Source organism: Vigna radiata, chromosome 7, assembly GCF_000741045.1.
Source record: "Vigna radiata var. radiata cultivar VC1973A chromosome 7, Vradiata_ver6, whole genome shotgun sequence".
Classification (NCBI taxonomy): domain Eukaryota; kingdom Viridiplantae; phylum Streptophyta; class Magnoliopsida; order Fabales; family Fabaceae; genus Vigna; species Vigna radiata.
The window spans coordinates 31,076,284-31,099,248 of NC_028357.1; the positions used below are offsets into that span (position 1 = coordinate 31,076,284).

At 29.4% G+C, this 22,965-nt stretch overlaps 3 protein-coding genes across 3 annotated transcripts; 1 reads left to right on the forward strand and 2 right to left on the reverse strand.

Moving 5' to 3' along the window:
• Window positions 1–4,978: 4,978 nt before the first annotated feature.
• Window positions 4,979–5,853, forward strand: LOC106766296 (36.4 kDa proline-rich protein). The gene has a single exon (XM_014651034.2). It carries the CDS (start codon window positions 5,065–5,067, stop codon window positions 5,578–5,580), a length of 516 nt encoding a protein of 171 aa, XP_014506520.1. The 5' UTR covers window positions 4,979–5,064; the 3' UTR covers window positions 5,581–5,853.
• Window positions 5,854–11,766: 5,913 nt separating this feature from the next.
• On the reverse strand, window positions 11,767–12,568 carry LOC106768424 (14 kDa proline-rich protein DC2.15-like). Its single transcript, XM_014653580.2, has one exon. It carries the CDS (start codon window positions 12,449–12,451, stop codon window positions 12,044–12,046), a length of 408 nt encoding a protein of 135 aa, XP_014509066.1. The 5' UTR covers window positions 12,452–12,568; the 3' UTR covers window positions 11,767–12,043.
• Window positions 12,569–18,446: 5,878 nt separating this feature from the next.
• On the reverse strand, window positions 18,447–19,210 carry LOC106768423 (14 kDa proline-rich protein DC2.15). The gene has a single exon (XM_014653579.2). It carries the CDS (start codon window positions 19,106–19,108, stop codon window positions 18,689–18,691), a length of 420 nt encoding a protein of 139 aa, XP_014509065.1. The 5' UTR covers window positions 19,109–19,210; the 3' UTR covers window positions 18,447–18,688.
• Window positions 19,211–22,965: the final 3,755 nt, after the last annotated feature.

Here is a 22,965-nt window from a genome sequence, read left to right on the forward strand (position 1 = left end):
ATAAATCATAAGGAATCGCATAAAACCATAAATCAATTGCAAGAACATTTCATCCACCAATCAATCAGGTTAAGCAAAACGGAAAAATCAATCGCATAAAAAAAAATATTGATCTCAAACCTGGTTGGCGCGCCGGAGAAGAAGAGTCGCGAGGAGGTGCGGCGGAGAAGCACAGGTGCGCGAGAAGATGGCTAGCGTCAGAGAGTATAGCTGGCGTAATGGAGGAAAGTTCGCGTGAGAGGATGGTTGGCGTCAATGGAGGAAAGCTCGCAACACAGAGGCGGCACGACGGAGATGGCGCGGAGAGGAGGAAAGCTTTCGTTTTCTGAAACTGTTCGCGTGAGGAGGAAAACTGTTCAAAGTTTTTTTTTAACCATCATAAGAGAATCTGCCGCGGTTAAGTGTAGAACCGCGGCATAAAAGGGGAATAGGCCGCGGTTATCCATAGAACCGCGGCCTATTCATTTTAAAAAAATAATATGAAATGGCATTTTTGAAATTTTTTTAACTTATATGCCGCGGTTCAGCGCCCAACCGCGGCATATACTCTGAAACTTTTAAAAAATTACTGAGACCAAGGAATAGGCCGCGGTTCTCTGACCAACCGCGGGCTATACCCCAACGTTCAGAAACGCTTTAACTGCCTTCCCAACTGCTTTTTTGGGAATGTCACAGGTGGCAGGGGGAATAGGCCGCGGTTGGGCAGGGAACCGCGGCCTATTCCCCCTGCCACCTGCTGACATTCCCCATCAGTCAGCCCCTGCATTAAATTGACAGGGGAATAGGTCGCGGTTCCCTGCCCAACCGCGGCCTATTCCCCTATTATTTCTTTTTTTATTCAAACGTGGGTCAAAGGGGATGGTTGACTGTGGTATATGCCGCGGTTCTCCTCTGAACCGCGGCATATTTGTTCGTTTTATTTACAGAACTGCCACCGCGCACCATTATGCTACGGTTTCTGGTGAACCGTGGCATAATGTACGCTGTAAAAACCCAATTTTTTACTAGTGTGTATCAATTAATTATTTAATAACCTTAGCATCGAAAATCTTTTTACATATATCATCTGATCAGACTAAAAACTCAACTCACTACTAAAAAACATGACATAAACACTCAAACTACGCAAACAAACAATTCAGAAATTAACAATATTTGACATTGGAAACCGACTACAAAAGCTCGGTCCATACATCTCCAAACAAAATTGAAGATTAAACTTTCTTTTTTTTCTTATAATATGTTATTCTATTATACATTATTAGCATCATATCATGTTATATACATTATTAGCATCACATCATATTATATACATAAGGTAACTACGAAGGGAAGTATATAAAATCATAAGAATTCGATTATATTTAAAAACTGAGAGATGGCGAGATAACACATTAAAAAGTTTGGACATCACGATAAACAAAATATGAAAGATAAGTTTTTTTTATTAGTGTTTATGTTCAAGATCATGTATTAAATATGTTTTAAAATAGTTTAAAGGTGAATTAAAAATAGGAGTTTTATCTATTATATTGTTGCCAACAACTATGCACTAGTATAAAAACGTTGTTTAACGTCATCCAGAAGACGTCAGTTTGCGGATAACTCGACGTATATGAGTAGACGGTGACATTATCGTAAATAGCTTGGTAAACTAGATGTCGGTTTTGAGGTAGGGCGACGACTATGATAATGTAGACGTCCCCACTGCCACAAACAGACGTCTAATGGCCTGAGGTAGGTAAGAAGACAATCTAGTGATGTTGATGTTAACAGGGGCCGGCATCTATTGGGCTGCAATTAATGCTCTTCACTTAATTCTCAGGCGCTTAGATGTCACGTAGTCAAAAGGCGACGTCTAAGGCCTGTCTGGAAGACGGGAAGACAAAAAATTCTTCAATTTAGATGTCGGTGCTGAGGGGAAGCGACGTTTATCTGCCTGTAATTAATTATGTTCACCAAACTCGAGGCCCTTAGACGTCGGCTAGATGGGCATCGACGTCTACGTTACTATAGATGTCGGTGCCCCATCACAACTGTTGTAAACATCCCTGACAGGAAATCAAACGTCAATCCGTTCAGCTTCCTAGACGTCGGCTCCCCTCGAAGCCGACGTCTAATAGGTATTCAAAAAGTCAGTTTAAATGTTAACTTGGACGTCATATTAGTGGGATAACCGACGTCTATGTAACTATAGACATCGGTTTCTGGAGCAACCGATGCCCAATTTGATTTTAAATAAACCGCAAACTTTTCACGGAATTCAGTTTCTGATATCGTCTTCCTCTTCTCCTTTTTATCTTGCGGCACCTCTTCTTTTTCTCTCTTGCGACATTCCATTGTTATTTCTGATATCTTTGTCGTGTTCCTCCTCTCCTTTTTCTCTCTTGCGGCATTGCATCCCAAGTGCGTGGTTTTTTTTTATGCTTACCGTTTAAACTTTGTTTAGTTTAGTCTTTCATCGATTATCTTCTGGTTCAACTGATTAAAATTTGTTTTCTTTGTGTTGTGTTTTCGTGCAGTTTTGTTCCTTTCTTGGGGTAACGTAGTAACACATTCTCCATTTGCTAGCTGCCTCCCAGAAAAAGTGGCGTCTTGTGAATTTCTTTTGGTCGTTTCAACCCAAAAACGACCCTGGGTCGTTGCCTATCGTTTCACCGTGATTTTTCCCTCTTGCGGATGAAAATGGAACTAAGCAACAATCCAGGTTCGGTTTTGAGTTGAAATGTCATAAGAAATTCAAAAGGTGCAAGCTTTTTTTTGGGGGAAACTAGCAAAAGGAGATTGTGCTACTAGGCTATCCAAAGACGGGAACAAAACTGTAATAAAACACAACCACTGTATTAGGCGTCGGTTAATGTATACACTGACGTCTATAGTACCTTTTAGACGTCAGTCAGTGTCATTTTCGAAGTCTTTAGTGCCTCTTCGACGTCGGTTATTGTTCAGATTGACGTTATTATAGGCGTCGGTTATATTCATGTTTGACTTCCCATTGACGTCACCGGAAATGACGTCGGTTGTTTAGTAGACATTAAAAACCCAAAATAACCGCTATTAAATTTTTTAGACAATTTCCTTGTAAAGGAAGAGCTTTTTCTTGCAAAGGGAAGTGATTGTATTTTAGAAATTATAATAATTAATACTGAAAAGAAACTATATTTTGTACATTTAAATAGAAATTATGCTGTAGGAGAGTAATTTTAAGCTGAGATTTTGTGATGCAGAGTTACTCTTATACTACTTATAGAATGTCAAATCTACCTGATATATAATTAGGTTTCTTTGTAATGATTTGAATAGACTAAACTCCGAAATGAAATCTAAGTATAAATAGATTTTTTTTAACGATTTATTTGTGTGATATTTTTTCTAGAAATCTAGTATTAAAAATTAACATGTATCGATTGAAATTTCTGTGGACATGTTACGACACCCTTAACGTTCCATTTTTTTATTTATATATTATTTATTAATGACAAAAATAATATACAGTTTAATAATTAATAATTGAAAAACAATTATGTTAAAATGAAGAAATTTAGTTGTGGGCTGTGTTCAATAGTAATTAATTACTTACGAGTTTTGACACAAACAGCATTCGGCTAAATGGATCCACCTTTGTTTGAATGGTTTGCTTCATTGTCCAAAACTTTCATTTTGTTATTGGCTCTGATACTTTTGTTGTATTTATTAAGAAAGGAGTTTCACTAATATACAATTTATTGAAGAAGAAGATTTACGATAAAGAACAACACTACTAAATCTAAACTCAATCACATAACACGTCGCTAATATTTTTAATCCAAATTTCTTTAAAACAATAAATTTATATACTTTTATTTTTATACAATGTTTTACTTTGTTACTTTTATTCAACTTAAAACATAAATTCTAACTTGAATTCACATTACATCCTTCTAATTTAGAGTTGTGAAAATGGATTATAATCTACGGGTCAATTCGGTTTATCACGGTTCGGATTGAGTTAAAAAAAAAATGCACTATTTTTATCCAAGCAAATTTTTAATCCAGTTTATTTAAATCCAGTTCATCCGAGTTGAACCCGTGGTGAGCTGGGTTGACCCACCAACCCATCTAATTTTATTTTTATTAATTTATTATCTTATAAAATCCTAAAAAATATTATCTGTCTCATTATGCTTGAATTGTATTGTACAGTTTAATATTATTTTGGAAGTGAAATTTATTTATATTTGAATTTCAAAAAGTTTGTAATTTTTTTATTTTAAAAAAATTGTAATTAAGTGAGCTAGTGAATCAATCCGTTTAACCTACCAATCCGTGGTGGGTGGAACCGAATTCGAATTTTTCTAACTTATCAATAAATAAATCAGATTAAATTGATTCACTAAGTGACCAATCCGTAATGAACCGGATCAAATTAGGCCATCAGTCCATTTTCATTTTCATAGGAGAACTCTAATCCGTAAAAAGGAGAATGGGTTGAGAAGCCATGAAAACATCTTTCACCAATAAGTAACTACCGATTAGAAAATAGCTAGAGTGAACTACTGAAATTAGTTCTACGGTTATTCATGTATAATTATGTGTGTAAAATAAACACCTAACATTATGATGATTAGTGTTACTCATTCTTGTGAATCATTTCTTTTCTCTACCTCTCGCTATCACATATTCAGAGTTCTGTCATATGAATCAGAGAGGCCAAATATTGCAAAAGAAATTATGTGAAAATACAATGGAAATCTGCGAGCTGCACACAGGTTTCAGCACTCTGAACAGTTCACGGATTGTACTGAACAAGTCACGGAGTCACTCTCGAAATTCGAAAACCCTCCAAACAAAACTCCAAAAACTTCAATTACCTCTCTCTATCTGTCACTTAAAAGAAGCCTTCGTGGATGGAGGTTCTATGTACATGCTGCCGCGTGTAATACTCACCAGCACAAGGTTCAATTTTATTTTCAGCTAAAGCATACTTAAAAACACAGACTCCATATATATACACTTACGCGTCTGGGAATATCAAACCCAATACATAGAACAGCAATAAGAAGAATTCAGAACCCCAAAGTCATCATGTCTCCAAAATCAAAAGCCAAAGCCATGTTCTTCATCTTGAAAATAACAATGTTAAACTTTTTGCCACCAATATATGCATGTGGTTCTTGCACTCCGCCACGTCACCCCAAGCACCCACCGCATCACGGCGGAGGCACGCCAAAAGTATCCCCTCCTCTCCCACCGATCATAATCAACCCTCCGGTGGTGCCCCCGCCGGTCGTGATTTACCCTCCACCAATCTCACCGCCGTACTCGCCGCCGCATCGGACATGCCCAATTGATGCTCTAAAATTGGGACTTTGCTTGGACGTGCTCGGAGGATTGGTGCACGTGGGAATAGGGAACCCAGTGGAGAACGTGTGCTGTCCCGTAATACAAGGGTTGCTTGACCTTGAAGCTGCAATTTGTCTTTGCACCGTTATTCGGGCTAAGCTTCTGAACCTTAATATCTTCCTACCTCTTGCACTTCAAGTTTTGATCACTTGTGGGAAGACTCCTCCTCCTGGTTTTGTTTGTCCACCTCTGTACTGAACCACTGCATGTATGCATGCACTACTTCATAGCATTCCATGCTTAATATCATCATGGCTAGTTCCTGTTTGTTACTGCTTAGTACTACTAGATTTATATCTATGTCTCTTTCCCATCTATTAGGGTTTCAGGGTTTATGTTATAACTCGTATTTCTATGTGGACGGGTTTAGCGCTTTAATTACAGTGCGCGTAATAAATTTTCCTGTTATGAGTTAAGGGATTGGAATTTAACTTCTTTTCTACAAAATCCTTTTAATGTCTTATTCACTTATTCATGCTCTGTCTGTTTTATCCATCTGTGGTCTCTCAGATTACGTAAACGCACACGCACCGATATTGAGAGAGTTCATCACCTGTGTATATGTTTTAAAGAGTTTTCTTTTTCTCTGTACTTTTTTATTAATTTTATATATTTTCAGATGAGATTGCTAAGATATATGTTCAAAATTCTTTTTCTAAAAAAGCTCATTTGTAGTTTTTTAAATTTTACTGAAATGTTTAATTATGTCAGTCTATAGGAAATAAATTCTACTCTTTGAAATTAAGTTTTTTTTTATGTAAATTCAATTTTTTTAATATAATTTTAAAATTTGGAAACCATCACCAAAATTATTCAAATATTTAGGGATGAAAATTTAATATCACAAATCATATAATCGAGTTATTGATATTTAAGTGAAAAATAAAATCTAAAAATGTAATATTAATCAATTTCCTAAAAGTACTATTGTTGTTAATATTTACGAGACAGATATGATACACTACAGTACCTTCATTTTGTTCAAGACTAAGGTGGACATTGTTAGATTATTTACTTGCTTATATGGTGTGTTAATATTAATGTAGAACTAGTCACATGGATTCTTGATCCAGTGGTATACATGAAAATCATAATCTTATAAATTACACTTTTACAAATAAGGTTCGAGAAATGGTAATGAAGGACAAATGAAATTCATTGTTAAGGCTTATAAGAATTGGTACTTTTAGGTATGACCAACTGAACATAATAATTAAAAGAATTAATCATAATTGATTCCTTTAATTATTGAGCTGATAATATACACTTATGATGTATCCCCTAATTAAGCTGGTGATTATTTCAAGTGATAATGAGTGTAAGATGTGTTTACTTTTGAGGTTTAATTCTTATATTATCACATTTATAATATAGATACTTTGATGGTTATATACGATACAATTTAGAACATTCTAGTATTCTTTGTATTATATATATAGACCAACATTTCAATTTATGAAAATATAAATAAAATTTCATGAGTATTTTATTTTATATAATTGAATAACAAAAATAATATTTCTCCACAAACACAAACTTTGGCTACTGATTTTGAAGATGTTTTGCATTTGGGATATTCCCAAACTAATGCTACTTCACCAAAAAAAAAAGTTTGATTTTATCATCCTACAATTTAAAACTCTAGATCTTCAAAACTCCAAATTTATTAACCCCCCTCCTCCAAAGACGAAATTTCTTATCTACCTTCTCCCATACGAACAACGACACACAAAACACAGTTCCAGTATACCAATCCTTATGAGAGTTTGAACAGATTATTTACTTTATAAATGGACATGGTGTATGTTTACAATTAATAATTCATAAAAAAAATACTAACATTGTTGATCACCAAAGACTGATTCCATAAGTTTAAAGTGGATCGTAAGAGGTCAATAATTTTAAACAAATAAGTTATTATAAAAATATATATCATTTTAATGTTTATATCACATTTTGAGTAATACATCAAATATTACTTATTATCTATAATGATAATCAACATTCAAACAATACATAATACCTTACATGTTTAGAGACGGATAAAAAAAAAAGTAATTTATAAATTTAGTTATCATGATACAATATTGTTGTTTATTTTCAGCTTTTTTATAGGAAATTTATATTTATTGGCGAATAAATAGTTGCACTATCTATTTTGAGTTTGATCACCACCATATATTATGTAGAATACCTCTCCAATGTGAATAATATAAATCCATCATTATGTGAAGGTTTTACAATTAAGATTTGACCGTTTTCAAAATATACATCTTAAACTAAAAAGAAAATTAATATATAGAATAAACATTCAGAACAACTTTTTAGTCTAATAAAACTTGTTATGCAGAATATTTCTAAGATGCCAATTGTGGAACTATTATTGCCTTAATTCTTTAAATCACATTTAGGTAATGATAAATCATTGTCCTTACATATTAGACAATACATCAATCATTGTTATTACATATTATAAAATAAAATTATTTAGTCACATTACACATTGTTACTCATTTATCAATTTTAACGTTTTTCTAATTTCTTCAAGGGTAGATCAATCTCTATTGGTTGGAAATTAATTGTGCATTCCTTCTTTAAGTAAAGTGACTAGAACAATTTAAAATACAAAATCATTTGATTTATTTGAAAACTTAGCTAACAAATTCAATAAAAAGAAAGAAAGTACTTAACAGAGCTGAAAAAGAAATATTTTACATTAATATATTTAGAGTTCAACCCTTTGCCAAAAACAAAAAAAACTTTAAGCTTAAAAAAGATAAGAAATAATAACAATGACTTTTTTTTTTCTTGATAGAAGACAATTTAAGTCGTATCAATAAATAGTAAAAACCTTAATAATGTAAAATTTAGCTTTTTATATAGAACGGTAAAAACAGATTAAAACTCACGAACTAACACAGTTTATCCACGGGATTAAATCGAATTGACTAAAAAAAAGTTTACAAACGTAAGTACGGATTAAAAGTGGACTTGATTTATTAAGAATTCAATTCACTTAGATTAAATTCGTAGTGAATCAGATTAACTTATCAACGGTTAAAAAAAGTTCACCTCACTCTTAAAATCCAACTCAAAACACAAGCAAACTTCTTTTTATTGAAATTTTGGAAGGGAGTGGTTCATGTCCATGACACTTTATTCATTTTCTACCTTTGTATTTGGAGTGTATTAAAGTTTAAGCTTTAAAATAAATATGTTGGATTGGCTTTTGTGATTATTTAGATTTTATTTAGAATTATGATTTAGTTTTTGAGATGAGTGATTTATCTATTATCTAAAATGAGAAAAAAATTAAAATAGGTTTTGACTTTTTTAGATTTTTGTTACATATTAAAAAAATGTTGTAATTTTTTTAATTAAGTGAACCATTTAACCCGTCATCAAATGAGTCCAGTATAACTCAATCTTTTTGAATTGATTAAATGAGATGTGTTAGATTAACTCATTCACTGGGCACTGGACTAGATGACCCATTTTTAGTGATGTAGTTTATTAGTCAATAGAGTATTAATAAAGTGTTTTGAAACTCGAATCATGGCAATGCCAACTTTCACGCGATAAAAAGAAAGATATATACTTTTTTTCCAATAAAAAAAAAAAGAATTGATAGGTCTTGATTAACAAAAACTTAATTACAACCTAAAAAAATCTGTATAAATAGAAGATTCAAAGCCGAAGAAAGATAAATATTGAATGCTTTCCAGCTCTTGACTCGAAAATCCTACATATTTATTGATTTTTCATTTTTATTAATAAGACAATAAAATATTTATTACGGAACTTGGCATTTTCACGTGATTTGTCTCATAAATTCTTTGTGGTTGAATTGATCGAATATTGGGAATGAGATTTTCGTAACGTGGAATGATTAGCTTTGTATGAAGTGCGATATGAAAGGGAAAAGGAAATCTACTCCGACATTTTTTCTTGACTGAGAGCGTATTCCTTTCCTTTTTCTAGTTTATCCACGTTGCATGTCACGGGACAAATAGTGCTCTCATAATTGAAAAGCTAGTTGTCATAGACTTGCTGAAAGTAATGTACAGTATTTCCCAAACAAGAACGCATCGATGACCAGACCCAATTCAGCTTTAATTAATATGCAACATGATGTAATCAAAATAATTTAATTATATTAACAATTGTTTTTAATAATTTTTTAACAATAAATTATGTATCATTATTTTATTGATTTATATTTTTAAACAAATAAATTATGAATTATTATATAAATGTTGTCAAAAAATTATTAAAAAATATTGTCTTATAAAGTTGATGGTAACTAATATGTATGAATTATTCATTCTAGACAGAAATTGTCATGTTTAAAGATTTATAAATGGTGTCTTACAAATCTTTTCATCACTTTTTTTTATCATGAACTTATTGTCTCGTCTCTCATCTGATGAGTCTTGTATGAGATGTGTGAGTGTCATTTGCACATGGAGTCCAATTTTGAAGTTACTGGATAAATACTAAGGACAACCTAATCAGTTATGGTGATTTATAGTCATGTATTAATAATGGTGTTTAATGACCATAGTGTTTTGGTCAACAAAGGAGGATGAAGTAACTCACTAGTCTAAGGCCAAGCTGGGTTCGACCTTAATTGTTATTCTTCTGAAACAAATATAAAACGCACAGGCTATTAAATAAATATTTAAGCATTGCTACTGCATAATATATATTGATTAGAGCTATGAAAATGGGGTGTAACCATGGCCAATCTGGCTCATCACGTGTTTGAGTTGGATTGAATTTGAAACAAATTTAATTTTTTTATGCAAAATAGTTCTCAAACCGATTCACTTATAACCCGGCTCACCGGATTGAATCCCGTGGTGAGCCGAGTGGTAAGGCAAGTTGACTCGTCAACCCACCTAATTTAATTTAATTATTTATTATTTTGTATTTCAATATTATTAGTTAGCATTTTTTTTATTATATTGTAGATGGTGATAAAGAAAAAGATGTCTCAAGAGAAAAAAATATTATTGATTTATCTATTCAAGACTCTAATATTATAAATGGACAGATGATACAAAAATTATTAATATTAAAAACTTATTTGTTCGTCTTTTGTACATGTTTTTGCATTACCCTTGGATTGTATGATACTTCTTTTTAATTTTGAATTGTCTTTGGAATTTAACATCATTTTACAGTGACGTTTATTTAGATTTGAATTAAAAAAAATTATATTTTTTTTATTAAAAAAACTTATAATTAAATGAGTCAGTGAGTCAACCTATTTAACTCACCAATCCGTGGTGGGTCGAGTCGGGTTCGAATTTTTTCAGCTGACTAATAAGTGAGCCGGGTTGGATTGACTCACTAAGTGATCAGTCCGTGATGGACAGGATTGGGTCGACCCGGGTTCCGTTTTAACCGCCGAAATATTGATAATGCATTTTCAAAAATTTTGTGAAGTTAAAAAAATAGTACGGTTGATATAGGTGGAACAATTATGGACAATGATATTTTAACACCATTTTTTGACACTATTTTGACACTGCACACGTGTCAAGATGTGATTGGACGATTTCAAATTAAAAAAGTTGAGGCAGGGGTATATTTGGAAGAGAAAAACCAAAATTTGTTTTTTAATTTGAAATCGTCCAACCACATTTTGACACGTGTGCAGTGTCAAAATGGTGTCAAAAAATGGTGTTAAAATTTTATTTTCCAACAATTATATCTTTTATATACTTAAAAATAGCTCGGTAATTAACATGTGAAGGGTAAATAATAAGGAAAGATTTCTTGAACAAGTTAGTAACGTTATTCGATTTTGTATGGTATTTTCAAGATACATGTAATTGTAAAAAAGAAAGAAAAAAAAGTGAAACAACGATAATTGTGTACAATATTTATAAGTGTCACTATCACTATATCAATGAAACTCAAATTATTAGAAAACAGTTATTCAGGTTGTAGTTACATATGTTGGATCTCCCATCCGATCTATTTTTAACAATAATTTAGTAAGTATCGAAGTAGTTTATTTATTTGTCTTGTTTTTGTGCCGAATATGTAGTTTTGTGTTCGGATTCCTTACATGTAAGTCCAAGGGGGGAAAACGACATACAAGTTGCGCAATGGTTTCAGACATGCAATAATTTATTTTACGAGTAACGCAAATAGAAATTATGGCCCCAAATAGAGTCTCTTATGTTCAGCATCTTCAACCGATACTTGATTATGTCATCTTGATATATCCATATTAACAAAAGGAGTATGTACTGTTTGCTTTCCGTAAATTTGCAGAACTTTTTTTATGTTGTTGCGGAAGCACTGGGCGTAATAAGTTCAATGAAAAGGCCAAGGGATTTAACTAAGAAAGGAGAAAAAGGAAAAAGCAGAAACAAATTAAGAAGGATTATTGCAATATAATCATGTCTCAAAGAAATAAGTAACACCATATTCATATGTTTGGTTCCCAGGCTACGATTTACAGAAATAATAGCATCAGGACCTTCATATATATACTTATTGCAACAACACGCTAACCATGGAACTAAAAGGAATAAGGAGGGGGGAGAAGTTAACCCTCATGCACACAGGTTGATGAAATTTGACAGAAGAAAAAGGAAATCCAGACGTAGAAAAGTAGATGAAGATGATATGATATATGTTGTGATTAAGCACACTGGAAATCACGTGGGGCAGTTCTTGAGCAAACATTGAGAAGCAAGGAGAGTGAGATGGGAAGGTTAAGGTTGATGCCCAAAATGTTTGCTTTGAGAGCAGTGCAGAGGCAGACTGCAGCCTCAAGATCAACGAGGCCATCGAGAAGGGTGCAGCAAGGGGTAACTGGTGGTTGACCCAAGGTGGCGTTAACCAAGCCGTTGAGCACATTGGCGCATACACCTAGTTTGAGTGCGTCACGGGGGCAGGAGCCACTAGGGCTGGGGCTGGGCGTTGGCTTTGGCTTTGGCTTTGGGGTTGGACCAGGGCATGAGTAACTACCGCATGCAGAGATAAGTGAGAAGAAAAGGAGGTTGAGTGTGAGGAAAATGGCAAGGGAGGAACAAGCTTTGGAAGCCATCTTAAACTGATCTCACTGCTTTGTCTTTATCTTCCTAATCACTACCAAAATGCTAAATCTTTTTAGCTAACTGATAATGCTTAGGAGAAGACTGCTTGTGATGATGGAAGTAATTTGGAATGGATGCTTGCTTTATATAGTGCTCTTGGGGTGCTCAAGTGCCCTCATAAAAAATTAGCAAGTAGTTCGTCTGTTTTATATACCATATGGGTAACGCATAATATAATTAGAGTGATTTTGATGATCAGTATTTTTATTTTGGCACTAAAATTAAGAATAATTATGTATATGATGATGTGTGAAGTTGAGAATATTTTTAGCTGGCAGGGGAAAGGCTTAAAATTAGGTTTTGGATGGTTGTGACTTGTCATGTATGTAGGGAGTGCCATGATTAATCTTGCTCATGTGATGGAAAAAATCATTTTAACAATATTTTTATAACAATTTTTTGACAACACATGTGAGTTTGTGATTAGTCTATTTTAAATATCTTTTTAAACATAAATTCAAATAGACTAATAATGTAATGACATATGTCCTCAGACCGTAAAACCGTTACAATCCCCAGAATTATTCAATCGCTATATTTTCCACGTCGAATAGCGGGTCCCATTATAAACATTAACGCACTAATTGTGGCTGTAAATTCACCGAAATCTATAATAACAGTTTTTAAACACTTACAGAATTTTATTATTAGATGTTTTTTACGATTATGAAGTAAAAAAATAAAATTATGATATTTTACGATATGATATTTTAATAACTCTATTTACTTTTTAAATCTCGAAATATTTTAATTAACTCTATTTTAATTATAAGTTTTTTTTATCCTTTTACTCTTTATTAATGTAAACAACTAATACAATACATCGTGTTAAGAGATAGCTTTTTAATATAGAAATTAATGTATACATATACACCGCATGCATGTATAATTAGTTGTTTTACTTAATTACGATCTATCTTTATGTTTGATCGATGAAAGCAATTACGTGATATTAGCAGGTGGAAAAGTTGTATCATGCTTGAATGCGATATCATGATCTTAAATGATATAACAAAGGAGAAAACACAAGTTTTTATTTGAAGATGCCTTTTCGAATACAAGAATCACATTTACAAATTTTCACACACAATTACATCAAAATAGATATCGTCAAACCTCAAAATGAAAATAGAGTAATACACGATGACTAAAGAATTACCCCTATTTATGCATAATAATAAACCAAACACACCCCGCATCATTAAATAAGCACGTCTAAGAACATGATCACAAATATTGATCCAGCATTAATTATGTTATGGTAATGTAAGATATGTTTGTTGAAATCTTTTTCATATTTTGAACCATGAGTAACTAATTAGTAATTACGAAACCTACAAATTTCTCATAAATACTTTATGGATAATTTCTGACTAATTTATTATTATTGTAGATTTAGATTGGTGTAAGATAGAGGTAATTAATGATACTAATATTAATTAAGTTCTAAAGAATAAATAATATTAAAAAAAGATATTAATATCAAATGATTGATATTAATTTAAATAAATACAACCAATAGCAAACAAACTAATGTTAATCCAATATAAATCTGAATTTTAAAAAAATATTAATTTAAATAAATAATAAAAATAAATTAGAATTAGAATTAGTTAAATTAAAATTTATATAAACAAATTTTAAAAATAAATAATATTTTGAGTCGAAAGTATCATTTATACATATAAATGTTAAACATTATTCTCCATCCAAGGGATAGTAAGTTAGATAAATAATAAAAATAAAATTGAATTAATATAAACTTAATCAAATATTGAAAATAACGTAAATTAATATTAATTTAAATAAATACAAAATAAAATTATGGTTGATTAACTTATTATATATTAAAATTTCCATTCAGCGAATGTTAATTTGATCAACACATAATTAATTTATTTCATTTTAGTAATTTGTTATTTTAATCTGAGTTTACAATATAGTCCACATGTAACTTACATATTTGGCAATTACATATTTTTGGTAATTAATTACTAAGATGTAACGTAGGAATTATAGCCGTGAATAATTTAAATTATATGGATTATATTATTTGATATCTCTAATGACATGAGGACTCATGGCCAACTTTTGATTCTATTTTGATTTTATTTTTGCCTAATAACTTAAAGAACCAATAGTGTTCCAAACCCAAAATAAATAAATCAACAACTATATCAAATTCAAAACATTTATTCAATCGAATGCAATGAGTAATGACTGAACATGAAATAAGGAAAATTAAATATTATTGTTTAGTTTTAGGATTTGTTTTATTTATTATTTATACTATAGGAATTGTTAGATATTTTTTAGTTAAAAGATTGATATAGTATTTTGAATTATATGTTTGAATTTTTGTGTTGATGCTAAATTATTCTAAGTATTCAAACATATTTTATCTTTGAATAATTTTATATTTGAGAAATTGAATTTATTTACTATAAGTAGAAGAAATGAAATTTTATATAATTAGAAAATTAACATGCTTAATTCGTTCTTTTAAACCTGATTGATTTAACATAAATTGGTCGATTTAATGTAAATCGATCAATTTAACTTCGATATGAGATTATGAAACCGATCAATGAGAATAATTGATGAAACAAAGAAATTATATTTTTTTTATGAAAAAATTTAATTAATTGTTTGAGTGACCGATCAAAAGTACGTCTAGCCTAATTAAGAGCATCTAAATAGATTATTACAAATTAACCATTACAAATTGTATAAATAAGATTGTGAGATAGTTATAATAATTGATAGTTGTATTTAATATCAAAGTGACCGAATCTTTTCTGATTTAACATTAAACTATCCTTTTGTAAGTATTATTCAAGTGATTATGAATCGAGCAAAATCTGTATTAAATCAAACAGTAAATAGTAGATTGGATCAGAAATGAATAGTGTTTATCCATTATCCGATCTATAACATAATAATTTACTCGTTACTCGTGAATATTTATTTAAAAATATCTATAAATATTTTAAAACTCGTAGATACGGTTAATATTTGCAAATATGTAAGTATATTTTATAGATACAACTTAAAAATAATTATAGTTAAGTTGTTGAAATGGAGCATGTGAACATGAGAATTTTATGTGGAGGTTTTGGATGGTTGTGGCTCGTGATGTAGGGACCAGAATGGGTGGATCTGATGATGGTGCTTCAGATTTTGATAGTAAAGGATAAAATTGTCTTTGTATTAAATTTGGAAGTTCCGGAGTTACACCGATAACTTCTAAAAGAAGAAATATATGAATCCGACAGCCTATCAAATCCCCACATTACCACTGGCTAATAGCCTTATACTTATTAATTATTGTCTTTTTAATCATATCCTCACATTCGCTCTTCCTAATTGGCCAAAACCTTCTTATTAAACTACTAATTTCAACAAAACTTAGCCTTATTTACTTCAAACTACCTTATCTTATTTTTATTTTTAAAAAATAACTTCCTTTACATATTCATTTTGTGTGAACTAGTCTGTAATTATTGACTTAAATTGTGATTAAGAATTAATATTAAGATCTTTTTTTTTTCCACGCGTTTTGGCCAGTGGAATCTAATGAACTGAATTATTATCATTTTTTTAAAAAGGTCTTTTAATAACGACGCCCACATTTGAAAAATTGACGTGGTGTTGATTTTAACACGTAAAGTTAGTAGTTTAAAACAATTTTGATTAAATATGTGATTAATATTAGGTTAAGACAATCACTGAGATAAGTTTTTCATCTATAATTATAATTCATAAAGATCTGAAAAAAAATGCTTATATATTGTAGAGAAATCCAAAAATTGTGTTCAAATTTTAGAAAAATAAAAGAAATACTAAATTATTGTAGGGGGATATATTTCTTACTCCTAATTTGATCTTATCGTTCAAGTTATAAGTTTTTATGGAGTAAAGTATGCAAAAATTATTTTAAAGTTAAGTCTAAGGTAATTATATATATATATATATATATATATATATATATATATATATATATATATATATATATATATATATATATATAATATTTTAATTAATTTTGTAACCTGCCAATAAATTCAAATACATAATGCAGTAAAGAGTAGTATAAAAATTAAAAATATATATACATGTTATATGGTGTAACATAAAGCCAAAATGAAATGCATTCTACATAAATATGCAAACTTTAAATTCATAATACAGTCAAACATACATAATGGTTTTCCATGTACTATATTATTTCTATAAAATTAAAAGGATCAGAAAGGTCTCGTATAATATTCTTCAAAATTAGAGAAAATAAAAGAAAATGAACTTTAGATAAATAGAACTTTGAGAGAAATAAATAATCAATATCTAACTTTTATTAATAAATTTTCAAATCACTATCTATTTAAAATTTATTTTAAAATAAAATGCACATCTTTCCATTATAGTGTTTTCAAAAATTTAAGAGTAATTTAATTAATTAAAATATCCATGAAAAATAAATGCATATAAAATTATTTGTTTTCTTTTTTTTTTTCAAAAATCGTTAAGATTATGTTATGACAAAAAAAGTGGAAGACCATATTAACGAGAAAATTTAAATTATCTTTTGGATTTAGCTAGCAAACCTTTTTATCCCTAATTCAGTCGCTACATATAATTACATTTAATTTTAGCGACCAAATATTTTCGGTCACTAACTATTATATTAAACATATTTTAGCGATATATATTAACAAATACAATATTATTTTGATAACTAATTTAGTCATTAAAATGTTACATTTAGCAAACTAAAATTTTCGATCTTTAGTTTGATCGTTATACAAATAATTGCTATTATATATTGCGACTGCTATTATCGGGTGTTATTTCAGTTAAAATTTACAACTAATTTCTTTTTACCGTTAATTTCGACTGCTAAATTTCATTTTTCTAATTTACAAATATTTTTTGGTGAGATGTGAAAACGCTTATAATAATTATTGACCTTCGTAATTATTAATATATTTTTTAAATTGGGTTAATTTGTTTTCTATTGAACTTTTTATTGTATATATTGTCTTTTGATACAAATCAGTAGCAATATTGAGATATTCAGCATTACAGTACTTGAATTTGAGATTGATTAGTAATGACTTTATGAATGATTTGCGTAGCTAATGACTTTATGATATATTTTACTTTACCATTTAACTTATACGAAATTTTATGTTTTTATCTTTAAAAAAAAAATTGATACATCTAATTTTTTTACATCATTTAATATTTTTTTTATTTTTTACTTTTTTTCTTAAAAAAATATACTTTCTATCAAACCAAACGAATATAAAACTGTCTTGGTACCGTTACTCTTTACCTTTATGGGATGAGTTTTAGCTTTTATAATGATAATTGTTGCTGTCAAAGTTTGACTCGTGCATTGGCTCCAACAAGTTAGTAGAAGAAGAATAAGAAAAACCACAGGTAATAAATATACGGATAATGATATTTTAATAATTTTTTTTAATAATTTTTTGACAATAAGACGTGTGTTATTATTTTATTAGTCTGTTTGAATTTATTTTAAACAAATATTTGAAACGAACCAATTATAAACTGTAATGCGTTGTAAAAAAATTGTGAAAAAAGAATTGTTAAAGTGATTTTTTTCTAAATATATACCTGAGTAGTGATCAGATTTCATCGTCGAATAGGATAAAGTACTTATGTTTGAAAATGGACCTTTTTGATGCAGATTGTTGAAGGACCCAATCTTAATCTATCAGTGGCAAAATATAAATTCAAACGTAAACTGCTGTAGCCTATAATTTTGATCTAGTTTAAATATCTAATGCTTCACAGTATCAGTGCATGCACGTGGACTGAAATTACGTTAGTCACGGGTTACGGGACAGAACTTACAAGGGTAACGAAAGTTTTCTCGATCAACTTAATCCCATCGTCAAAATCGACAAAAAGAAAAAGAAAGGCTATAAATGAAGAAGTATGTTACTTGTAAAAGCATTTTCATTTCTCAGTTAAAAAATAATAACGGACATATTTGATTGTTTTGCTTTACATAAGAAAGCATTAATTTATTTAAAACAAAACACTGCAGATGGAGTTAATACCATCCATGCACGTACAAGAATCACACCTGGATGAATAAGAAAGCACGAAAGAAATGAAAGGAAGGAATAAAAAACACGATAATTGTGTATAGGCCATGATCAGGCACATTGGAAATCACGGGGAACCTGCCTTGAGCAAACGTTGAGAAGGAGGGAGAGTGAGATGGGAAGGTTGAGGTTGATGCCTAAGATGTTTGCTCTGAGGGCAGTGCAGAGGCACGCTGCAGCTTCAAGGTCAAGGAGACCATCGAGGAGGCTGCAGCAAGGGGTAACTGGTGGTTGACCCAGTGTCACGTTCAGCAACCCGTTTAGAACATTGGCACACACTCCTAGTTTGAGTGCATCACGAGGGCATGAGGCACCAGAGCCTCCATTGCCTCCTGAACCACCCGAGCCACCTGAACCTCCGGAACCACCGTAACCTCCGTGCCTTGGCTTAGTGGCAGAGGCAATGGCAAAGAAGAGGATGTTGAGTGTGAGGAAAAGAACAACAAGGGAAGAAGGAGTTTTTGAAGCCATCTTAAACTCTAGTAGTTGCTGATATTTTCTTACTTTCTTCAACTCGAAAATAGGATGCAACTATGAGAGCTTAAGAGTGTTTGTAGGGATGGAAGTTATTAGCAATCGGTGGTGGTTTATATATGCTTAGAACTCCAAGTGGCGTCAATTGTTTAAGAACTAAAAAATGTTAAATGAGTTTGGGAGATGATTCAGTTTTAGCTGGCGAACAAAGTCTATCAATTCTGCTTGCATCTACCCACCACTACCTTAAGATAATAACTGTAAAAAATTATTTAGAGGATAATAAAATATAATAAATGAATTAAAAATTTAAATTTTAAATTTTTTTCAAGGTATAATTGATTAGTTAAAATTTATCCATAAGGCAAGCTTAAATGAAAATTTCCTTTTCATTCTTCCTTATCTCTATGTTTCACTTGGTCCTTGCGTTGTTGTTGGTGTTTTTTTTTTTTTTTTTTTTTTATTGACAAATATTTGTTTTTTTTTTTTTTTTTTTTGTTAAGACATCATTTACTTGTTTCATACTTACATTCCACTACTTATACAACACCAAACTCATTTAAGGTTAAAGCTTTGTCCGCTCAAAACCATCTTTTTACATCCAAGTTGGCAGAAGTTTCTTTTAAACTGAAGTTTATTATGGTTATTTCTATTTAATATATCTAAAACCATTTTTATATCAAGAAAAATAATTCTTTAACACACTTAACTTTTTATATTTAATTGATATTACTTTCTTCTACTTTTTATTCTCTTCTTTTTTTAAAAAAATACAAAATTTTATACTTTTATAACCATTTTATCCTTATATTTTGTGTCAAATAAATATAAGAGTGTGACATAGTACCTTTATATCAATGTTGACTGGTGTTTTGAAAAAAATAAAATAAAACTAATCTATCTTAGTTGAAATAAATATAATTAATATCAATAGAAAATAATTTCGACTAAATATAAATCGGGTTGAAATAGATTGGAATACCGTGGGATATTTGATAAAAAAAAAATATTGATTAATATAGGTTAAAATATATTATAACTATAAATGATATCTTAAATTATTAAATGTGTTTAGTATTAAAATATTTTCCTCATTTAATAATAATTAAAATATTTAATATACACACGAAAATGAATTTTTTTTACCTATAAGTTATTTTACCCAAATACGAAAAAAGATGCATTTATTTTAATCACAGTGGAGATTGTTAGGTTGTTCAAAATAGTATATCTTGAAAATCTCACATTATCTAGGATAAGAAATGAAGTAGGTGATAGTAGCTATATAATGGACTTAAGGTTTATGAGTTTAGATGTCTTAGTTAAAAACAATTTAAGTTGGTATTTGACTTTTCTTATAGTAGAGGGTTGTGACATTTAGTTAAATTTCTATTTTAGAGAATGTGTGTATTTGGGTCAAAAAGCATGGGAGAGAGGTGTATCTTTTGTAAAATTTTTCACATGGTATTATTCTCTCGTTTTCATTAGAAAACATTTGTGATTTTTTCTTTGGTTTTGAAGTTTTTACATTATATTCTTATGTTGATTATTTTTATCTTAATTCTCTATTAATTGGGTAATTCACAAAATAAAAGACATTGATGCTTTTCATGTAATTTTTTTCATAATCTTTAATTAATGAATAAGATCATTTGAACTTATAACAAAATTTACCTCAATTTTTTCTTTTCTAAAAGTCCTAATGGAGAAATTTATCGAAAAATATTCTAAATAACTTTACTATAATTAATTTTTATTTTTATCATTCATTTTAATGAGTAAATATGTTTAACCGTGTATTGATAATAACTATCATTCATTTTCTTGAAATTTAGTTTTCTTAAGAGCAATGATAATAAAAAAAAATGAGATACCTTATTTATGATTATAACTATTATAATTTTATTAATATTTAAGAATTCTAATACAAACTTAACCTTATTTATCAATTCTATCTTTTAGAATACAATTGTTTTTTTGAAGATTTAGATTCGATACAATTCATAGTGCTTACAAATGAACCAAATTAACTAGATGTGAATTCTTTTATAATGGAATAACGCTCAATCTGATATAGTGTTTTTTAATCCACTATCTACACGAATTTGATGAATGATTCACTTAAGTTCTCATTTATTAAGAACTCTATTTTATATGTTTATTAAGTTCTCATAATATGAAGAAGGCATATTTTTTTTAATATTTTCATTTTTATTTAAATATTTTCCCCTCTCCAAAATCCATAATACAGTAGATAATAATTTTTAAACGCAAAGCTTCCTTTAATAACCATTTCACTTAAAAAAATTAAAAAATGAATTAAAATAGTACGTGCCAATATTATATACATAAAACATGGTTCATTTCTAAAACTTAAAAAACGGAGAACGTTTTTAAGGTAATTGAATAAAAATATACTAATTATGCATAAAAAGTATATGACTTTATTTTTTTATTTATAAGTTTTAAATTGATATTTTCTCCACATAAAAGTGTAAATTGGTTATTTTTATTTAACATGATAGTATTTTCAAAGTTATTTTCTATTTTCTCTCTCTGCGTGTTGAATGGGTCACCTACAAATAAATTGCATGAGTGTGCCTGTAATCAACTTCAAAATATTTACGTAATTAAATAGGTTTATTCCATAAGATTGATTGATTTTTCAATGTGGCAAAATGGATCTATTTGTGGGCTATTCATCATAGATAGGTGGACTTAAAACTCTGATCTTGTTGAAAGCCAGGTTTGCGGGTCAACCTTTCAGGTTTTTTTTAATAATTTTCTTATTTTCTAATATATATCTATATATCGATATATAACATATGTATAATCTTTTAATTAAAAAAAATATTCTATTTGTATAATAAATTATTATATTTTAATTATTATTATTATTATTTTTAAATATTAATTATCTAAATTATAACATTATTGAATATTTGTAACTTTTTAAACGATATAATATAAAGAATAATTTTTTTAAAAAAATCATTTTAATTTTTAAATTAAAAAGTTTTGATCAATAATTTATCACTAACTTATTAGATTGATAGGTTAAATACGATAAGTTAAAATGCATTAGTAAAGTAAAAAATCAGTATGGTTGATTTAGACTAGAGAAAAATAGCTTATTTTCATTTTTATTATATCATTTCTAGAAAAAAATAATTTAAAATTTCCAAATAAAAATTTGGTTTCTTATTTTATTATTAATACTTACTATACTTTTTTCAATTTCCTTAAAGCATTTTCTTTCGGAATATAATATTGGATTAACGTTTTTAAAGTAAAACGAATGAAATGGTCATTTAAAAAAAAATATCTATAAAAGTTATTATTTAATATTTTTATGAATTCAGATAGAGGAATACGGCATTTGAGTTTTTTTTTTCTCAAAAAAGTTATAATATTTGAGATGTACATACATTATTATTATAATTAAGTATAAAAATAATATGAAAATGAATATATATGTCTGTATATTAGTGGATAATGCTAATAAAGACAATAGAACATGTTACTTACAACATGTGCACACGGCAATAGCCTAAGAAAAATTGTAGTTAGCATATATATATATATATTAAAATGATATTTTAACAACTCTTTTTTAATAACTTTTTGACAACAGGATATGTGTCAAAATTCTATTAATTTGTTTGAATTTATTCTAAAAAAATATTTATAACCGAACAATCACAAACTGTTACGTATGCATTATGAAAAAATTGTCAAAATAGAATTGTTAAAAAGACTTTTTCCTACTATATTATATTAGTGAGATGAGACATTACATACGTATGACATTTGATATTGAGAAAATGAGATGTTGGTGAAGATGATGGTGTAGT

Excerpts from the sequence above, each read along its gene's own strand:
- LOC106766296 (XM_014651034.2), top strand. The coding sequence starts at position 5,065 with ATGTCTCCAAAATCAAAAGCCAAAGCCATGTTCTTCATCTTGAAAATA.
- LOC106768424 (XM_014653580.2), bottom strand. The coding sequence starts at position 12,451 with ATGGCTTCCAAAGCTTGTTCCTCCCTTGCCATTTTCCTCACACTCAAC.
- LOC106768423 (XM_014653579.2), bottom strand. The coding sequence starts at position 19,108 with ATGGCTTCAAAAACTCCTTCTTCCCTTGTTGTTCTTTTCCTCACACTC.